Raw genomic sequence first — 18021 nt, forward strand, 5'->3', positions numbered from 1 at the left:
CCTGGGTATTACTCAGAATCTGACCTTGTACATTTATAGTAAGCCTATATCAGACAACATATTGATCACATCCATGAACTACACAGGCACCAGTATATACTAGACCAATCAGAGAGCACTATGTATATTTTACTGATCTTTCATGGTCGCTACATTCCCACTTATTATCTGTGAATGAGGCATCCCACTGCTGTTGTGGAGGGGCAGGATTTTGGCTCTTGGAAGGCTTGATTGACCTATCTGTTGATTTAGAGGTCCATACTTTGAGGTGAGCAGCTTGCACTTACGGTGGTGGAAGCACTAATACGGATTCACATAGAGGATATATATCTTTGAGCACCCTGGTCACTACTGAAGAGGGCTAATCTTGTCTTTCTGGTGTTGCTTCCCTGCATGCTCTTCCGTTTTCTCATCCTTTCGATTGGCTATTTTACTTATAAGAATTGGGACTTTTTTATGGTTCTCTTTTGCCATATATGATTATATTATATTCTAGTGATATTTTAGTGTTGTTTTTTTTTTAACGCTGCACTGTTTTCCATTTTTATGCATTTGTCCAAGGATTGTTATATTGACCTTGAGTGTCCAGCTGCTTAGGTTAGAAGTTTTTGGGGTTTATTTGGTTTTGTGCTGACTAAACCCTTATTCCATATACTAGACCAGCCCTCAAAATTTCCACTCGCCTACTCGCATTAGGTGAGTGGAAATAAGCTGAGGGTGAGTGTGGAGCTGCATCAGAGGAGGGAGGGGGGGCGGGTGCCGCCGGCAGGCAGGGTTGAATGGGAGCCGATTCTCCTCCTTGCCTCCTCCCCCTGTCATTCTCTTAGGGGGGCCTGGCATACAGCAGGAGTCGGAAAAGAACTAGATGAGGTGGGGGCGGGGCACAGAGGGGGGTTGGGTGGGAGCTTTAAAAGTTTACTTTTCCTATTAACAAGCTGGTGATTGGTTGCTCGGACCGCCTAGCAACTGATCACTAGCTGGTTAATAGGAAAAATTTACTTTGGCAGCTCCTGCTTCCCTGTCCGGAGCTGTGCTCCGCTGTAAGTCTTTATGCATCCTAAATCAATTAAGGTGTCATTCATTGGTTTAAATTTTTTTAATGCTATTTTTAATATAGCATTAAAATATTTATTTAACAAGGCAGTAATGATGTGTACAGTGCCTATAGTAGGCAATCATATTTTATCCTTATTTTATTTATCACAGTCAGATCAATGAAATTGTCAGGCAAATGGCCATAGGAGAACTGGCAATAGTGCCAGTACTGGTAAAGGACGCCACTAGCGCATTGCCATGCACACTGGTGCAAGAAGAACAAATGGGCGCACGCAGGTTCGCTGTGCCGCTAATGTGCGAACGCGCATGCGCACCGTCGCTAATTGGTGAACGCGCCTGTGCAATAGGTGCACAATGTGACAGATGCAGCCACTTACTGGCCTATATAAGACTGCTGCCGAGCCCATCACATTGCTGGATTGTCGCCAGCCTTCCCGCGTTCCTGAGATTCTGTGCATATTTTACTTGGATTTCCTGTTGTGACCCGGCTTGCTCCTGACCTGTCTTATCTGCTCTCCTGGTTTGACCCCCTGGCTTGCTTTACTGACTTTGCTGCTGCCTCCAGTGTCTGATCCCGGCTTGCATCTCCGATTTTTCTACCATTACCTGTTCCTGGCTTGCCTTCCTGTATTTGACCTTGGCTTGACGCTGTTCCTGCTACCCGCCTCTTCCTCCTGATGGATCCACAGTGTTTGACCCCTGGCCTGGCTTCCACTACCCTCTCCTGCACACACCACTTCCAAGTCCTACTGTGGATCCCTAAAGACTTTGGCCCAGCTGTGTATCCTGCGTTATCCAATATTCTCCAGGTGACCACCATCTCTACTCTCCTGTACCCATCTGGCAGCCTGTGCTTCTTTGTGACGAGTAACTCTTAAGGCTTGTCTAGTAGCTCAGGAGTTGAAATTTTGAGCCCTGTACTAGACTATGTTATTTGTGAGCCACTATCTGAGTGCTGTAAGGCAGATGCTCACCCTGGATGATGCCTAAAAAATATGCCATTGGTTTTCACCAGGAGGAATACTGTAATGACAAAGCACCACTTGCAAACAAAATCCTTATCTGTTGTAATGACTATTCCTCCACTCTTTGCTCTATTCCAGAGTAATGTGTTTTTTTATATTCAACACATTTCCAGGTGTGTGGGATGTCTGGTCCCCCACTACATGCTGTGGTTCACACATCTGGAACAGCAAGACAGTGGTGCAAAAACGTGCATAGGACAGGATTAATATATCACTCATTTTATTTCTTTACCCCATTTAATATTCTTCCCTTTAACAAGCTACCTTTGAATGGTTCCAAACTGCAATATAATCATGTGCCATTAGAAAGATTAACAGGTATAAACTATAAACATTTATAAACTATACTGTACATTCTTATCTCCTTTTTATTTGTAATGTACAAAACCTCACAAAGACTACACTAAAATACACTTTAAAAAGTTTTGCTACTGTGTTTGTTACTTTCCATAGACATCTCCACTCTCACACGTTCACAGCCATCAAAATCCGCTTCGTCATCATTAAACTCTGCATCAAGTTTAACAATGCACTCATCATCTGGAGAACCACTTCTCTGCAGCCACAACATTTGCTATAACGATGGCATCTGTGTTATAGAAAATCAGATAGAAACATGCAGGTATGATATTTTAAAATCTAAAATCGAAATATTTACATGTATGATGCCGTGTTATTTCAAACCTGATAGTATATGTTATAATAATAAAAACTTGCTTGTTACAGCTTCTGTACATGATCAATTAATTTTACAATGTTGTAAAATAAATTGAGCATGGATCTGGTACATACTCCAGCTGCTGAATAACTGTATTTTGTAAAGGTCTTGTTCAGACAGGCCTTAGAACAGTGTGGACAACAAGGAAAGCAGTTTTTTTTTTAAGTATTTCAAGAACTGTTTTTGGAGGTTAAATACACATTATAATGTGAATTCTGTAACTTTACTTTCTTCCCACCCACAGTCTGTTTGGCAGCACGATCACCCATAATATGTTTTCCCTTTTGAGAGCCAGCAGAAAAATTTCACACATTTTCTGGGTGTCAGTCCCGGCTGTCACTGACAGCTGGAAATCTCCACTGATCAGGGAATCAGTTGAAATGGTTCCTAATCATGTGATCACTATGTCAACTGAAGTTTTTTTTTTTAAATGAACGCCTTAAACATGCACATGAACACTGCCATTTTGCACAATAACTACGAATAAAAAAGCTGATCTCGCTCAACCATCTCATATCAAGCACAGTTATTAGTTCAACTCACTGTATCAATTAAAAAAATATTTATTAATGTCAAGCAAGAAAGGAAAAAAAAAACAATAAAACTGGTACCAATCACACAATATCACTCATACTGATTAAAAGCCATGTCCACCTCATATGCGTATATATATATATATATATATATATATATATATCATGACCACAAACAACTAACAAATATATTTCACCCCGCCCCCTGGTTTGTGTTGCCACTGTATGAGGGTATATGTATGCAGGGTCCAGTAATGTTGGACAGATACTCCTGCAAAGGGATAGTCTAGTATAGTCCCTTAACTGGATGTCTCAACGCCAGAACCTGCAATTCTTGGATGTGATCATTTAGAGGTTCACATAGTTCATGTTGAAAAAGATACAACTGGATGATGGTGATGTAGTAGGGCGGCACAGTGGTGTAGAGGTTAGCACTTTCGCCTCGCAGCAAAAGGGTCGCTGATTGGAATCCCAACCATGACACTACCTGCCTGGAGATTGCATGTTCTCCCTGTGCCTGTGTGGTTTTCCTCTGGGTACTCCGGTTTCCTCCCACACTTCAAAGACATGCTGGTAAGTTAATTGGATCCTGTCTAAATTGGTCCTAGTATGTGTATGTATGAATGTGAGTTAGGGACCTTATATTGTAAGCTTCTTGAGGGTAGGGACTAATGTGAATGAACAATGTATACGTAAAAGTGCTGCGTAAATTGACAGCGCTGTATAAATACCTAAAATAAATAAATAAAATGTAGCTGAATACAATTGAAGTGGTGCAGTGGTCTAGAGGAGGTTCACTGATCAGGGTTCTGGAAGTATGGTATCATATAGATATAACCAAAAGGTCAGATATTGCCTGTTAAGCCCAACCAGAACTTTGTGCCTTGAATGCCTCCCTTGCACCATAAGGTTAACCAACCAGTAGGGCCAAACAACAGTCTAGAGCTTCCAGTCACCGTTCTAAAGAAACCAATTGTAATCCATGGTGTTCATACTCAGAAATTATCAAAAGTCCCACATCCAAGAAGAGTATAATATACTTATCAGGTCCAGTTGTTTACACGTATCCTGTGGTCAAAAGAGAGACATCGATTGCAGGATGTACCATTCCATATAGTGTCATATAGTTGTCAGACAGGATATAGTAGAGAAATGGACACTGGCATATTTTGACTGGTTTCTCTGCTGGCTGCTTCAGAGGCTGGTGAGAGTGTGGTCTGCCATCTTGCCCTTCTCCAGTCTGCTGTGTTTATTGGTAGTGCGATCTATTTAAAGTGCTAGTAAAGGTTAATGTTTTTTTAAATAACAAACATGTCACACTTACCTGCTCTGTACAGTGGTTTTGCACATAGCAGCTCCAATCCCTCTCTTCTCGGTTCCCCTGCCGGCGCTAAAGGCCCCTCCCTCCTGCCTAGTGCCCCCATAGCAAGCAGCTTGCTATGGCGGCACCCGAGTAGGCTCGCTCCTGTGTTGCTGTTCCGTTTGTCCATTCACACATGGAGTATGGCTTGACCCCGCTCTCTCCTCATTGGGTCACTGGCTGTGATTGACCGTAGCGGGAGCCAATACCTACCGCTGCTGTCTCAGCCAATGAGGAGGGAGAGTTGAGGCTCTCATGTACATTGCTGGATCGACATGAAACTCAGGTAAGCTTTAGGGGGCTGAGGGCGCTGCTACACACAGAAAGTTTTTTACCTTTATACATAGAATGCATGAAGGAAAAAAAAAAAACCTTACGCCTTTACAACCACTTTAAAGGTGTAACATTTAAGAAAAGGCATTTTTTAATTTTTTTTAACCCTGAATAACGTTGCTACTTATTGACACTGCAGACACTTTCATGAGTGTCATTTAACACACGTGAAGCTACAGCAAAAACGGTAATGTATAGAAAATCCCAACTGTCATTATGACAAATGGCCTCTGCCTGTTCCTAGGGAGGAGGAAGAGGAACATATTCTTTGAGGCTGTAAGTCCTACACCCTAAGTTCACAAACGGTTAATATGAGTTTTGTGTATATGTACAGTATTCCAGAGAAGGGATATCCCTGCATTCTGAGTTCAGGTGCATGCATTAAAACTCATGCCAAATGCATATATGGTAGGTACATGGTTTATTGTGGCTCAATTCCCCCTGCATTTAGAAACGCATATCATTTAACTGTCCCTCATTTGGACTATGCCTCTTTTGGTACAAAATCCCCTATCTTTATTTTTTCTTCAGTTGTCCCTACTTTTAATATAAGCCTTTCTCATACAACCCTAAAATGACCAAATTTGTTATTTTTAGAAGAAAAAGTACTTGTGGGTTTAACTAAACATTGTGTATGTATACATTTTTTGTGGGGGCATGGCAGTGATGTCTCCTCTGCCTTAGGCCCATTTCACACTGAGGCAGTTTTCAGGCGTTTTAGCGCTAGAAATAGCACCAAAAACTGCCTCCCATTCTCTGCAATGGGTGCTTTCACACCCCGGCGGTGCGCCTGCGGGACGTTCAGAAAAGTCCTGCAAGCAGCATCTTTGGCGCAGGTTGGGAGCGCTGTATACTGCGCCCGAAAAGCGATTCAGAAGCTCCACAACACAAGAGTTTTAAACCCTTTTTTGGGGCTTAAAAGTGCCCTCCTAGTGGCCGAAAAGCAGCGCAAAAGGGCAGTTTAAACAGTACTAAAGCACCACCAAAATGAGCGGTGCTTTATCGTGAACATCCAACGCTTTCAGTGTGAAAGCAAAAAGAAAAAACTGCGCTGTACCCTCAAATAATGTATGTGAAAATAAATAGTGTAAAAACACATATATAAAATCATATACAAGAATGAAATTGTGAAAAATCAGAGTGGTGTCTGATTAATATCAAGTGCATATAAACAATAGTACCAAACCACATATAATGTGAAATTGAAATGGTGAGAACAACAAAGTCCATAAACCAGATGAACAGAAAATCTTCTAAGGCAATGGGAAGAGTCCCTTGATAGCTCTTCATAGGGATCAGTGTGGAAAGGTAGAAAATGAGAAAACACCCATCGCAGTGATCCTCCACCACCTAAAATGCACGCTTACCAAATAGCAAGCTCAACAAGCTTATCGATAAACCAGAGTCCGGATGGACAGTGGGTGTGAAGCGTCCCTCTATGCACTTATAGCAGGCGGCAGGCAAACTGGGTACAAGTGGGACCTTGATATCCAACCAGCGTTAGGGCATCCTTCTAGCGGCGTAGCCGCGAGCATGTGGGGGGGTACCAATCCCCAAATCACAGACATAGTAGTAAAGAAGAAATATCCATAGTGTGACTCCGTATAACAAGTGAAAAGCGATGACGTCAGAACGTCACCCTCCCGACGTACGTTTCGTCTGTAACTGACGTCGTCTGGGGAACGGGCGACGCTCGGAGTCATTGCTGTTAAATAAACAAATAAGACCACGCCTCGTTGTGATCTCTCAAGGGCGCACAACACATGTGACGAATCCAAAGAGAAGGTCGGAACGAAGAATAACCACGCAGCAAAAAGTGCCTAAAGTTGCGAATGATAATCATATCAGGTGGGATGAAAAAGTAAAAAAAAAAAACTAAATAAGTGTATTAAACACAAGAAGATATAAAACGGACTAAGAATAGTCCATTGGATATTTGGCCATAAACCGAAAATGCTTATTCCCACATGTCATAGCAGCATGGATAGGCTGTAAGACAATATAGCACCATCTTGTGGGGAAAAATAAAAATAAACTAAATGAAAAACTACATCCCTGCATATTATAGCAGCATGAATTTGCCACAAGATAGTTTGGCGCCATCCTGTGGGAAAAAATACATGAAAAATATAAATAATAAATATAAAAAATTATTTTTAACAATAATACAAATATGAAAAATAGGAATAAAATTATCAAAATATGATGGATAAAAATTATACAAAATATGCCCAAACATGTCCGACAAAAAAATATTAATAATTAATTATATCCATAGAGGACAACCATATTAAATGGGCACATCCACAGAAGTTTGAACTCTATCTCGATATCATTTAAATAACATTGCATATAACGAACATATGTATTTACATATGGGATAGCGCCATTGAGATATCACACCGAGTTCACATAAACATAAACTGGACAGCAAACAGCAGGTCAATACAATAATAGCAATATTAAGCATTGTCTATAAAGGCATTTAAATCTGTCTCTACATTTAGCCCAAAAGGTGTGTAGCACTTAATCCTATGTATCCATGCCATTTCCAAACGTGATATGCCTCGCACTAAAGAACCACCTCTCCAAGGACAGGTATATTTATCTATCCCTAAAAAGACAGTTTTATCTGGATTCCTATTGTGAACTTCCAGATAGTGCCTAGACACAGGGTGTTTGGGGAAACCATTCAGAATATTTGTCACATGCTCGTTGAGTCTAACCATAAGAGGTCGCTTAGTCCTGCCTACATATTGCAGCCCGCAAGGGCATTGGAGCAGGTATACGACCCCTTTGGTAGAGCATGTGACAAAAGGCCTGATCACAAATTCAATATGCGTACTATTGGATCTGAAAGAATGGGTTCTCCTCTGAGTGCATCCATTCAATGTGCATATTCTGCATCGCCTACACTGGTAAAATCCAGTGAGGTTATCAAAGAATCCCCTTTTAATGGTAGGTGGGTCAATAATATTGTTAGCAACTGTGCCTCTAATAGAAGGTGCCCCCTTATAAACCACCTGGGGCCTAGAAGGGAGAATAGTATTAAGAGTGGAATCATTTATAAGGATAGCCAATGTTTTTTTATCATCTGACCTACCTTCCTATGCTGAATAGAATACGTAGTGATATAGGGAGCAGATGGTGCCCTATTGGTATTGGGCATCTTCTCTTTAAGTAATTCACTTCTATCGATAGATAATACCTCTTCTAGTGTATTATTAAGATGTATAATCGAATAACCCTTCTCCAAAAAGCGTTTGGTCAGGACGTATGCCTGCATGAGAAATTCACCACTATCAGAGCAGTTACGTCTTAAACGGATATACTGGCTCTTCGGCAACGACCTAATCCAAGCCTCATGATGGCAACTATTGGTGGGAATATACGGTCGGTGCTTTTAAAGTAGGTAGCAGTAGTAAACTGACCATTATTTATCAGAATGGTGAGATCTAAAAAGTGGATCTCATGCTGGCTAGCTTCGTAATTAAGGAAAATGCCCCTGGAGTTAGTGTTCAATTCTCCAAGGAAGGAATCTAAATCGGACTTATCTCCATCCCATAGGAGGAGGATGTCGTCTATATACCTTGCCCACAGGACCACGTGGGGTCTCTGTTGGGCATAGACGACATCCTCCTCCCACAGGGCTCCCATGGCGACCCCTCTATCCTGCTTATAGAATTGGCCTCCAAACCAAAAATAGCTCAGAGAAGCAGCAAATTGGAGCAGCTCCAGGATGAAGGAAGTTTGCTCATCTACCAGGCCAGAATCTCGTCAGTGTGAAAGCAGCCTTATACTTTGTGCTAATAGGTGTCCCTCTTTCTCATGTCCGAAAGTTGGGAGGAAGTAGCATTTATAGAAAAGCATGTCATAAAAATGTATACTGTAGGTTGGAATTATTATTTTGAGACTGATGGTGCAGAACTCTCTATGTGGTATAGTGTAGTTTAAAGATGGAGAACCTATAACTAAATGCTTAAAACAAAATAAAAATTACCTGATTAAAAAAGCAAAATAGGCAAATCTTTTTCAGTTTAGATAAAGCATGGGAGAGCTATAACCCCGTAGATGTTTTCTTGCCATCTGTGTCCCATTGTGGAGATTTCCCTTCACTGCCTGTCCCATGATCAAAAAGGAAGTGAGAGGAAATCTCTGCAAATTAAGGGAATTCCTTGGGGACCCCCAGGTCACCAGAACTAGTATCCGCATTGGAAGATTTCCCCTATAGAACTTTTCTGGAGTCAATTTATTTTACTTTCAATGATGAACAGGACAAATAGAGCGGGTGAATTTCCTTAACGGGGGCACAGACAGTCAGTGGTGTAGCTAGCACATCTGGCACCCGGGGTTGGTCATTTTTTGGGTATGGTCAGACTGCTTCAACAATGGGAGGGGCTTAAAGGGCCATATGCTTTTCTAACGGTGCCACAAGTGAGTATGTAACAGACAGTACAAACCTCAGTATGCTAATTTTAATAAAATAAAACTTTTCTATTGGATATCTTTTACTACACACAGCTAACCATAAAGTGATAATAAAGTTTTGTTTTTCGTTTTTTTCTCTAAACAATAAACATGTTATATTTACCTGCTCTGTGTAGTGGTTTTGCACAGAGAAGCCTAGATCCTCCACTTTTTGGGTACCCCTGGCCCCACCCTCTTTCTGGGTGCCCCCACAGCAATCAGCCTGCTATAGGGGCACCCAAGTAGGTACGCTCTCAAGCCGCGGCTCTGTGTGTCCATTCACACACATAGCCATGGCTCGACTCCGCTCCTTCCATCTTCTGATTGGCTCACTGTCTGTGATTGACAGCAGTGTGAGCCAATGGCTCTTGCAACTGCCAAAATCCAATCAGGCATGCGAGTTCCCAGACAGCCGCGGCTCTCGCGGACATCGCTTAATCGAGAGGGGGCTCAGGTAAGAATTAGATGGGGCTGGGGGGGCTGCTGCACATAAAGTTTTTAACCTTCATGCATAGATTGCATGAAGATTAAAAAGCTTGTGCCTTTACAACCACTTTAACAAAGAATGTGCTGTACTTAGAATGCAGTAGTCCGGCAACCAATCTGCTTCTATCTTCAGCTTGTTCAGCTTTAAAAATGAAAGCTATGAGCTGATTGGTTGCCATGCATAGCTGTTCCAAATTCTGTCTGCTCTAGTTTTGATAAATTCCCCTAAGGGCTCATTCAGACAGGCGCTGGGATGGGTCCTGTATGCTGAGCCACTTTTTGCTGCAACTACATCCACCAGAGAGCTTCACTTATAGAAGTGGGTGCACAGATCCGAATGCAGACACTGTGCATTCTGATACATGCATCCCTTCCTGTCTGCGTGTCAAATTTTAACATTCGACTGGGTCCATGCAGCTGATGCTTTCCAATTGACTTTGACTGGACTGCCTACCCAGGGATGCACGGAACACCATGCATCCCCATGCAGTACACGGCCATCACACTGGGCATGGATGCATATGCTCCATCTGAATGAGGCCTAATTGTCATGTGGGCTAGATAGCAGGAAAGAGGAGATGTCGGGTAATTAAAAGAAAAGTATGGGAATTTGTATTTATGAATCATACTCACCTAGGTAGATGCTGCATCTGTCCCCTGCCAGCTGAGAACCGAGTAATCAAACACCACGATAGCTCGGTTCTCAGTGCTCCCTGAGCAGAGAGCTGGTGGCTGTCAGTCTCTGGCTCTGCTCTGCCGCCCGGTAGGGTTGCCACATCATCCCTTTAATCCAGGACACATATGAATTACTCAGGTTCTGAGGCTGATTTAATGCAGATAAGGCACCAAGTGAGTTTAATTACCACCTTTATCAGCCACAGAACCTGTGTAATTAATGTGCGTCCTGGATTAAAGGGATGACGTGGGAACCCCACCGCCCGGTGCTCACTGAAACACTGGGCTGTGGAGGGGCAGGAGTGGCCGGCTCATTGTCATGTGGGCTAGATAGCAGGAAAGAGGAGATGTCGGGTAATTAAAAGAGAAGTATGGCTGAGAGGCTGAGCTGGGTGCTAGTCCAGGCATGTGAGCAGATACCAACCATATGGCTGTGATCTTTCCCCAGCCTGGACTGACTCTGTGACATCAGCCAAGAGCAGGCTTAAGCCGGCTGTCATCTGAAAATGGGTCACAGGAGTGAAAAACAATCTGCACTGATGTGATCAAAAGGGGTACAACCAAACAGGCTTTGGCTGTACTTCTCCTTTAATAAATCTATCACACAACCTATCTCTCTGCTCCTGTTTGGCATTACTTGCAAAAATTATAAAATGTCCCCAAAACACAATTAGAACATGCAAATTCCTTACAGTTTGGGACTTGTTCCACTCCCTCTGAGGCCCAGTGTGTACAAATAATAATTTCCCTTCTGCAAGGAGACCAAGACCTAGACTTTCACCTTATCCCTGGGCAGCCCTGCTCTGACCTAAGTTGATAAGTTTTTAGAAACCCATGGCCTCATTTATTATGACCCTGATCCAGGGCTTTTTTTCAGGGGGAACTTGGTTCCACCACCTCTGGCTCAGACCCTTTGGTGCCTGCTCACCACAATCGCTTGTAAACACAGACGTCTGGTTTTTGTGTTTACAAGTGACAGCTCTGCACTCTGTAAGTTCCAGCATCTATTGTTTGAGAAAAAAAGCCCTGCCCTGATCACACTTGCACAGCTGAATCCTCTATCAGAGCCCTGCAGGAAGGGAGGTGTACTCCAGAGTAGTATTGCTAAGACTTCCACCAATGGGCACCAGACTTAGGATAGAATGACCCAGGCTTAAATAGTCAGTTTAGGTTAGGGTTGGCCATGTCCATTAGGGACTGCCCAGGCCATTATCCCAAGCATATTACCCTAGAAGAGGCCATTCAGTTAGCTATCAGGTTAGATCAACATTTGCGAGAAAGACTCTCAGAAAAAATGGCTTTCTACAATCCTAGTGACCTTACAGTATCCCTCCCTCAGGTGGTACCTCAACAGCCCAACTCAGTGTTAGAAGGAACTCATGTAGATAGGACAGCGCTAAACCTACATGCAGAAAAATATATAAACTAATATGTACCTCTAAATATGTGCCATATAGTGACAAACATCAAAAATGCAGTGACATGCTGTGAATGGACAAAATAATGTCTCAAAAAGATGTGACACACTCAAAAGTCAATAAACAGTGAGAAAAGTGGTGGTCTTCTCCAAAGATGAGGTGGGTATCAGTGTCTTGGAGAGACTAAGGACACTCGAGTAGGAGGCGACCACAGGTTGCAATAACACTCCAATCTTCAAGAAGAAAAGGAGGGTACTCTTACCAGATCCGTGGGATGCATCTGCTGTATAGCAGTGCGTCTGTAAGGCAAAGGGGGTGGTTATCAAGGATATCCAACCAGATGATGTCTTCTGGGTCTTGACCACCAATGGGGGGATGGTTGTCTTGGACAGGCGGTGGATCTCCAATACACCCGATCTCCGGTACCGGAACAAATCAATCAGAAGCAAATGGTTCTTGGTGGGCCCATGGAGGAAAAGAAAAAGGAACTTCACATAGTGTAGATCAAAATGAGGTTTTAATGGTCCAAAAAAACGTACAAAATGCAGGTGATAACGAACAGATAAAAAGTATAAAAATAGCAATGTGGGAAGCTGAGATAGCTGGCCCTACGCGTTTCGACCACACAGTCATCATATATCATGTAGATAGGGGCCACTTGGTTGTCCCCACCTGGAAAAATTAGAAGGAGCTCACAGGTACTTTGTTTTTACAGTGCCTTGAAAAAGTATTCATACCCCTTGACATTTTTTAATTTTTCATGTTACAACCAAAAACGTAAATGTATTTTATTGGCATTTTATGTGATAGACCAACACAAATTGGCACATCATCGTGAAGTGGAAGGAAAATGATAAATGGTTTTCAAAATGTTTTACAAATAAATATCTGAAAAGTGTGGCGTACATTTGTATTCAGCCCCTTTTACTCTGATACCCCTAACTAAAATCCTGTGGAACCAATTGCCTTCAGAAGTCACCTAATTAGTAAATAGAGTCCACCTGTGTGTAATTTAATCTCAGTATAAATACAGCTGTTCTGTGAAGCCCTCAGAGGTTTGTTAGAGAACCTTAGTGAACAAACAGCATTATGAAGGCCAAGGAACACACCAGACAGGTCAAGGATAAGTTGTGGAGAAGATTAAAGCAGGGTTAGGTTATAAAAAAATATCCCAAGCTTTGAACATCTCATGGAGCATTGTTCAATCCATCAGCCGAAAATGGAAAGAGTATGGAACAACTGCAAACCTTTCAAGACATGGCTGTCCACCTAAACTCACAGGCCGGGCAAGGAGGGCATTAATCAGAGAAGCAGCCAAGAGGCCCATGGTAACTCTGAAGGCGATGCAGAGATCCACAGTTCAGGTGGGAGAATCTGTCCACAGGACAACTATTAGTCGTGCACTCCACAAATCTGGCCTTTATGGAACAGTGGCAAGAAGAAAGCCATTGTTGAAAGAAAGCCATAAGAAGTCCCATTTGCAGTTTGCGAGAAGCCATGTGGGGGATAAAGCAAACATGTGGAAGAAGGTGCTCTGGTCAGATGAGGCTAAAATTTAACTTATTGGCCTAAAAGCAAAATGTGGAAAATTTCAGGGGGTATGAATACTTTTTTAGGGCACCGTACTATGGTGGTCATGGCCACTTTGCCACCAAGTGCTCCAACATGCCAAGAAATTCCAGAGGTGAGAAAGGCCTGGGTCTGTCTTTCTAGACAATCTTGTGCCAGGCCCAAAGCAAACTATTTGTTCCTGGCCACCTTGACTTTGTGACCCATCATCTATCAGCCTTCATAGACTCAGGGTCTCCTAGTAACTCTGAGAAAGCTCTGGGCTTCTAATAACATCTGCTATCTAGCTCTCTATTGAATTATGCTTGTCACTGCCTGTCCTAACTTTGGACAGTAACATGATTTTACCACCAGCCACTGCCTTCTGCCTGACCAGCCTCTTGACTAGAGATATTCTTTGTACAGTTCTGGTGTTGCATGTCCAGGAACTATAGAATTGTGTTGGGGGCATCCAAGTAGACCTGTTATCACTAAGGGAATGGGGGTTGCTAATGGCAGAAGAAACACTCTCTAGCTATAGTTCCTGATCTAGGCATCAGGCTGATTGTCGCAGTCAGCATGTCTAAGGCCTTTGTTAAACTTATGCTGATATTACCATTATTCTGTAGCTGGCAACAGCAGCAAGTGACCAATGCCATGGAAACAGGTGAGTATTTCTCTTTTTTTCTATAGATCTTATTGATAGTGAATTGTCACCAGCAGCAGTGGCATTATTCCCCCAGACAGCAGCCAGAATATGGAAAGTGAAGGAATTGTCTGATTGTTGCCTGATTTTCATCCTCAACCAGATTAGGTGTCTGTCATCTCATATATTTGATTAACATTAGTCTAACATTTTTCCATAGATGAATTTATTTTTAAGCAGAATGTTTGGATCAACCTTAATATGGACAACATAAAAGAAGACTTTATACAGCAGCTATTGTTGTTGCTTTGTGAAACTGTGGGTTTAAATGTTCTTTCTTATATATCTTTATGTTTATGTGTCAACAACATTCATTTCACATTTTTTATTCACCTACAGGTGCAAAAACACTGGTGACGTGTGGTATGGGGGTACAAGGTGTGAGAACGTGCTCTTCAGCGGAGCCTATGTATTGACAAAACCAACTTATATGCTGCTTAGTACCATTTTACTTGTCTTTACCGCTACTCTGATTTATATTTAGATTCACCTTTTCCAAACACGTTTCAGGGAAACAAAAAACATATGTAGAAAAAAAATTCAAGGGCTTTATAGTTTTGCAAGGAATGTAACATCCAATGGAAGCAGCTTCTATCATCAGAAAAGTATTATATAAGAGCACTTCAGTGGCCGTTTACATCATGTTGCTGCCAGTCACTAAAAATAGGGCAAAATGTGTATATGCCTTACATGGCAGGATCAGCCTATCTGATTTGGGGGTGCAGTAAAAAAAGTCAGGGGGCATAATGTCAACACTGTGTCTGAGTCACTGACCGTCTGTCACACAGTGGGGGTTATTTACGAAAGGCAAATCCACTTTGCACTGCAAGTGCACTTGGAAGTGCAGTCGCTATAAATCTAAGGGGTAGATCTGAAATGAGTGGAAGCTCTGCTGATTTTATCATCCAATCATGTGCAAGTTAAAATGCTGTTTTTTATTTTCCTTGCATGTCCCCCTCGGATCTACAGCAACCTTACTTCCAAGTGCACTTGCAGTGCAAAGTGGATTTTCCTTTAGTAAATAACCGCCAGTGTCACAATCTGGGTAACACTATGGGGGTTATTTACTAAAGGAAAATCCACTTTGCACTGCAAGTGCACTTGTTAGTAAAGTCACTGTAGATCCGAGGGGGACATGCAAGGAAAATAAAAAAACAGCATTTTAGCCTGCACATGATTGGATGATAAAATCAGCAGAGCTTCCACTCATTGCAGATCTACCCCCTAGATTTAGAGCGACTGCACTTCCAAGTGCACTTTCAGTGCAAAGTGGATTTGCCTTTGGTAAATAACCCCCTATGTATGTATTAGGCTGTCATTAGATTAGGTAATTAAACAGAACCTATGCCCCCTTATATCAGATGTCCCTATCAGAGTCCCACTTAACATCAGGGTCCCCATTAGATTGCCCAAGCATAAAACTGATCATTTACATTTCCCTGTCATTATCCTGCTTTTCAGGCAATTAGGAGCTTAAGGACACAGGACAGTGATCAGCAAATTTAGAATAGTGAGACTGAGGCTGCCGAACAGCTGTTTTTTTTTTTACATAAGTCCCACTAATGATTTATACCTACTTCCCTTCTCCAGGAGTAGGCAACATTGACAATCCAGCTTTGTGGAAACTACAAGTCCCATCACGCATTTGTCTCTGAGAGTTATGCCTGTGTCTATAAGAGTTTTGCAATGCCTCAAAGCACTTGTACTTCCACAATAGCTGAAGAGCTGAGGTTTCCTATCCCTGCCCTAGGCATTTGGGAACTGAAGGCAGGACTGTGACAAGGATGAGGGTGGCAGAAGGGGGCACGTGCCCTGGAAAACCGCATTGAGGGGGGTGCACTGGTGATTTGCCTGATTGTCCCGAGCCTCACTGACAGGAGTGACTGCAATGTCTTTCCTGTCAGGCGGTGCAGCAGCCAATAACCACTAGAGGGAGGATTCTGATTCGATCTTAGTTTCAGTGTGGCGGTGCAGAGGAGTGAGGGCAGACTGCCCTTCATCCTCTCTCTTCTTGTCTAGTGACTTGTCTCATGACCAGGGAGGGCAAGGAGAAGCTGCCCCTATTGCACAGGCATTGTTTTAAGACTGTGATCTGTGAATACAAGGAGGGTGAGACAACTCAGCCTTAGACCTCCCCTCTACTCCTCAGACTACCTTAACCTCCTCTTTCTCTTATGTTAGGTTCATATTTGTGCATTGCAGGAAAGTGTGCAAAACCAAGTGTGTTCCCAAAATGCACAAAAACACACAGCACTTTTGCAGTTGTGTGGCGGTTTGATCAAATATTAATGTTACCACTAAGCACCTTACTAGTGCGTGCACTTCCATACTCATCCGCCTGTGCTAAAATGCAAGGTAACAAAGTACAAAGGGTCACGTACTTCTTTTGTGCATTTTTTTGTGTGTAGGGCTGCCCTAAACGTGTTACACAAAAAAAAAAAAAAAGCGTAGGAAAGCTTTTTTAAATGTGAATGCTGGCACCCACAGATGGGCTTTAAGATCCAAGCATTAGTGCTTGTCCACACCAGTGAATTACAGTAAAGCATGGTAAACCACATGTGCGTGGCAAAGTGCCCATAATTCACCACTAAAATGCAACTGTACTGCAATTTACCACCAGAATCTACCGCAATGAACCACAATATACAATTTGGGCTGTGTTGTGCTGAATCCAAAAAAAAAGTTCTGCTGCATTCTGCTTTGAATGGGTTTCCTTAAGCCGCGTACACACGACCGGACTTTCCGTCAGAATAGACTCTGATGGTCTTTCCGACGGAGTTCCGATGGACTTGCTTACACACGATTACACCAAAGTCCGATCGTTTAGAACGCGATGATGTACGACGGGACTAGAAAAAGGAATAGCTGCCCTTGCGTCGTTTTTGGTCCGTCGGAATAGCATACAGACGAGCGGTTTTCCTGACAGGAACTGATTCCGTCTGAAAGATTTGAAACATGTTCTATTTCTAGGTCCGTCAGAATTTTAGAAAGAAAAAGTCCAATGAAGCCCACACATGATCGGAATGTCCAACGGAATGATTCCATCAGACCTTTTCTGCCGGAAAGTCCGGTCGTGTGTACACGGCATAACTCAACGTGCCTCAATGCACGAAAACTCATGCATTGCAGCCTATTACATTCTGATGTAAATCAACTCTAAAGGTAGATGGTGCTTACAATAGTTACAGCTACATTGGATGTTAATGTTAGGTGTATGTTTAGGTCTTCTCTACTTAGATGCATTTGTATGTTATTCAAAAGGGAATAAAGATCATTTTTTTCAAATGAACCTTCAGCCTTTGGTACTTGTTTGTACTTGTTTGATTATTCTTACATTGAACTATTGTCTAGGGAATTTTTCATGTTTCTTTTAACTTGATCAAATTCTTTTTTTTTTAAATTTCAGGTTCATTTTTATTTTTTTTTCCATGCGCATTTTATTGTCCACCTTTTAGAAATAGGATACATTAAAGTAACATCATTTGGAAGTTCAATGTGCACATCAAAGTGCAAGACTAGGGCCAAACTGCATGCACTGAACATACAGTCAGGTCCATAAATATTGGGACATCGAAACAATTCTAATCTTTTTGACTCTATACACCACCACAATGGATTTGAAATAAAACGAACACGATGTGCTTTAACTGCAGACTTTCAGCTTTAATTTGAGGGTACTTACTTCCAAATCAGGTG

At 42.3% G+C, this 18021-nt stretch overlaps 1 protein-coding gene across 1 annotated transcript in view; it reads left to right on the forward strand.

The window, feature by feature from the left end:
- The window catches only part of LOC141146060 (meprin A subunit beta-like), a 183547-nt gene extending 168433 nt beyond the window's left edge, over positions 1-15114 (forward strand). Inside the window, exons 10-11 of the mRNA XM_073632822.1 lie at positions 2535-2703; positions 14665-15114. Of these exons, the coding sequence (XP_073488923.1) occupies positions 2535-2703; positions 14665-14809 (314 nt within the window). The 3' untranslated portion in view covers positions 14810-15114. The remainder of the gene's footprint in view (positions 1-2534; positions 2704-14664) is intronic.
- Positions 15115-18021: the final 2907 nt, after the last annotated feature.

Source organism: Aquarana catesbeiana, linkage group LG05 (assembly GCF_042186555.1).
Source record: "Aquarana catesbeiana isolate 2022-GZ linkage group LG05, ASM4218655v1, whole genome shotgun sequence".
NCBI classification, from domain to species: Eukaryota; Metazoa; Chordata; class Amphibia; order Anura; family Ranidae; genus Aquarana; species Aquarana catesbeiana.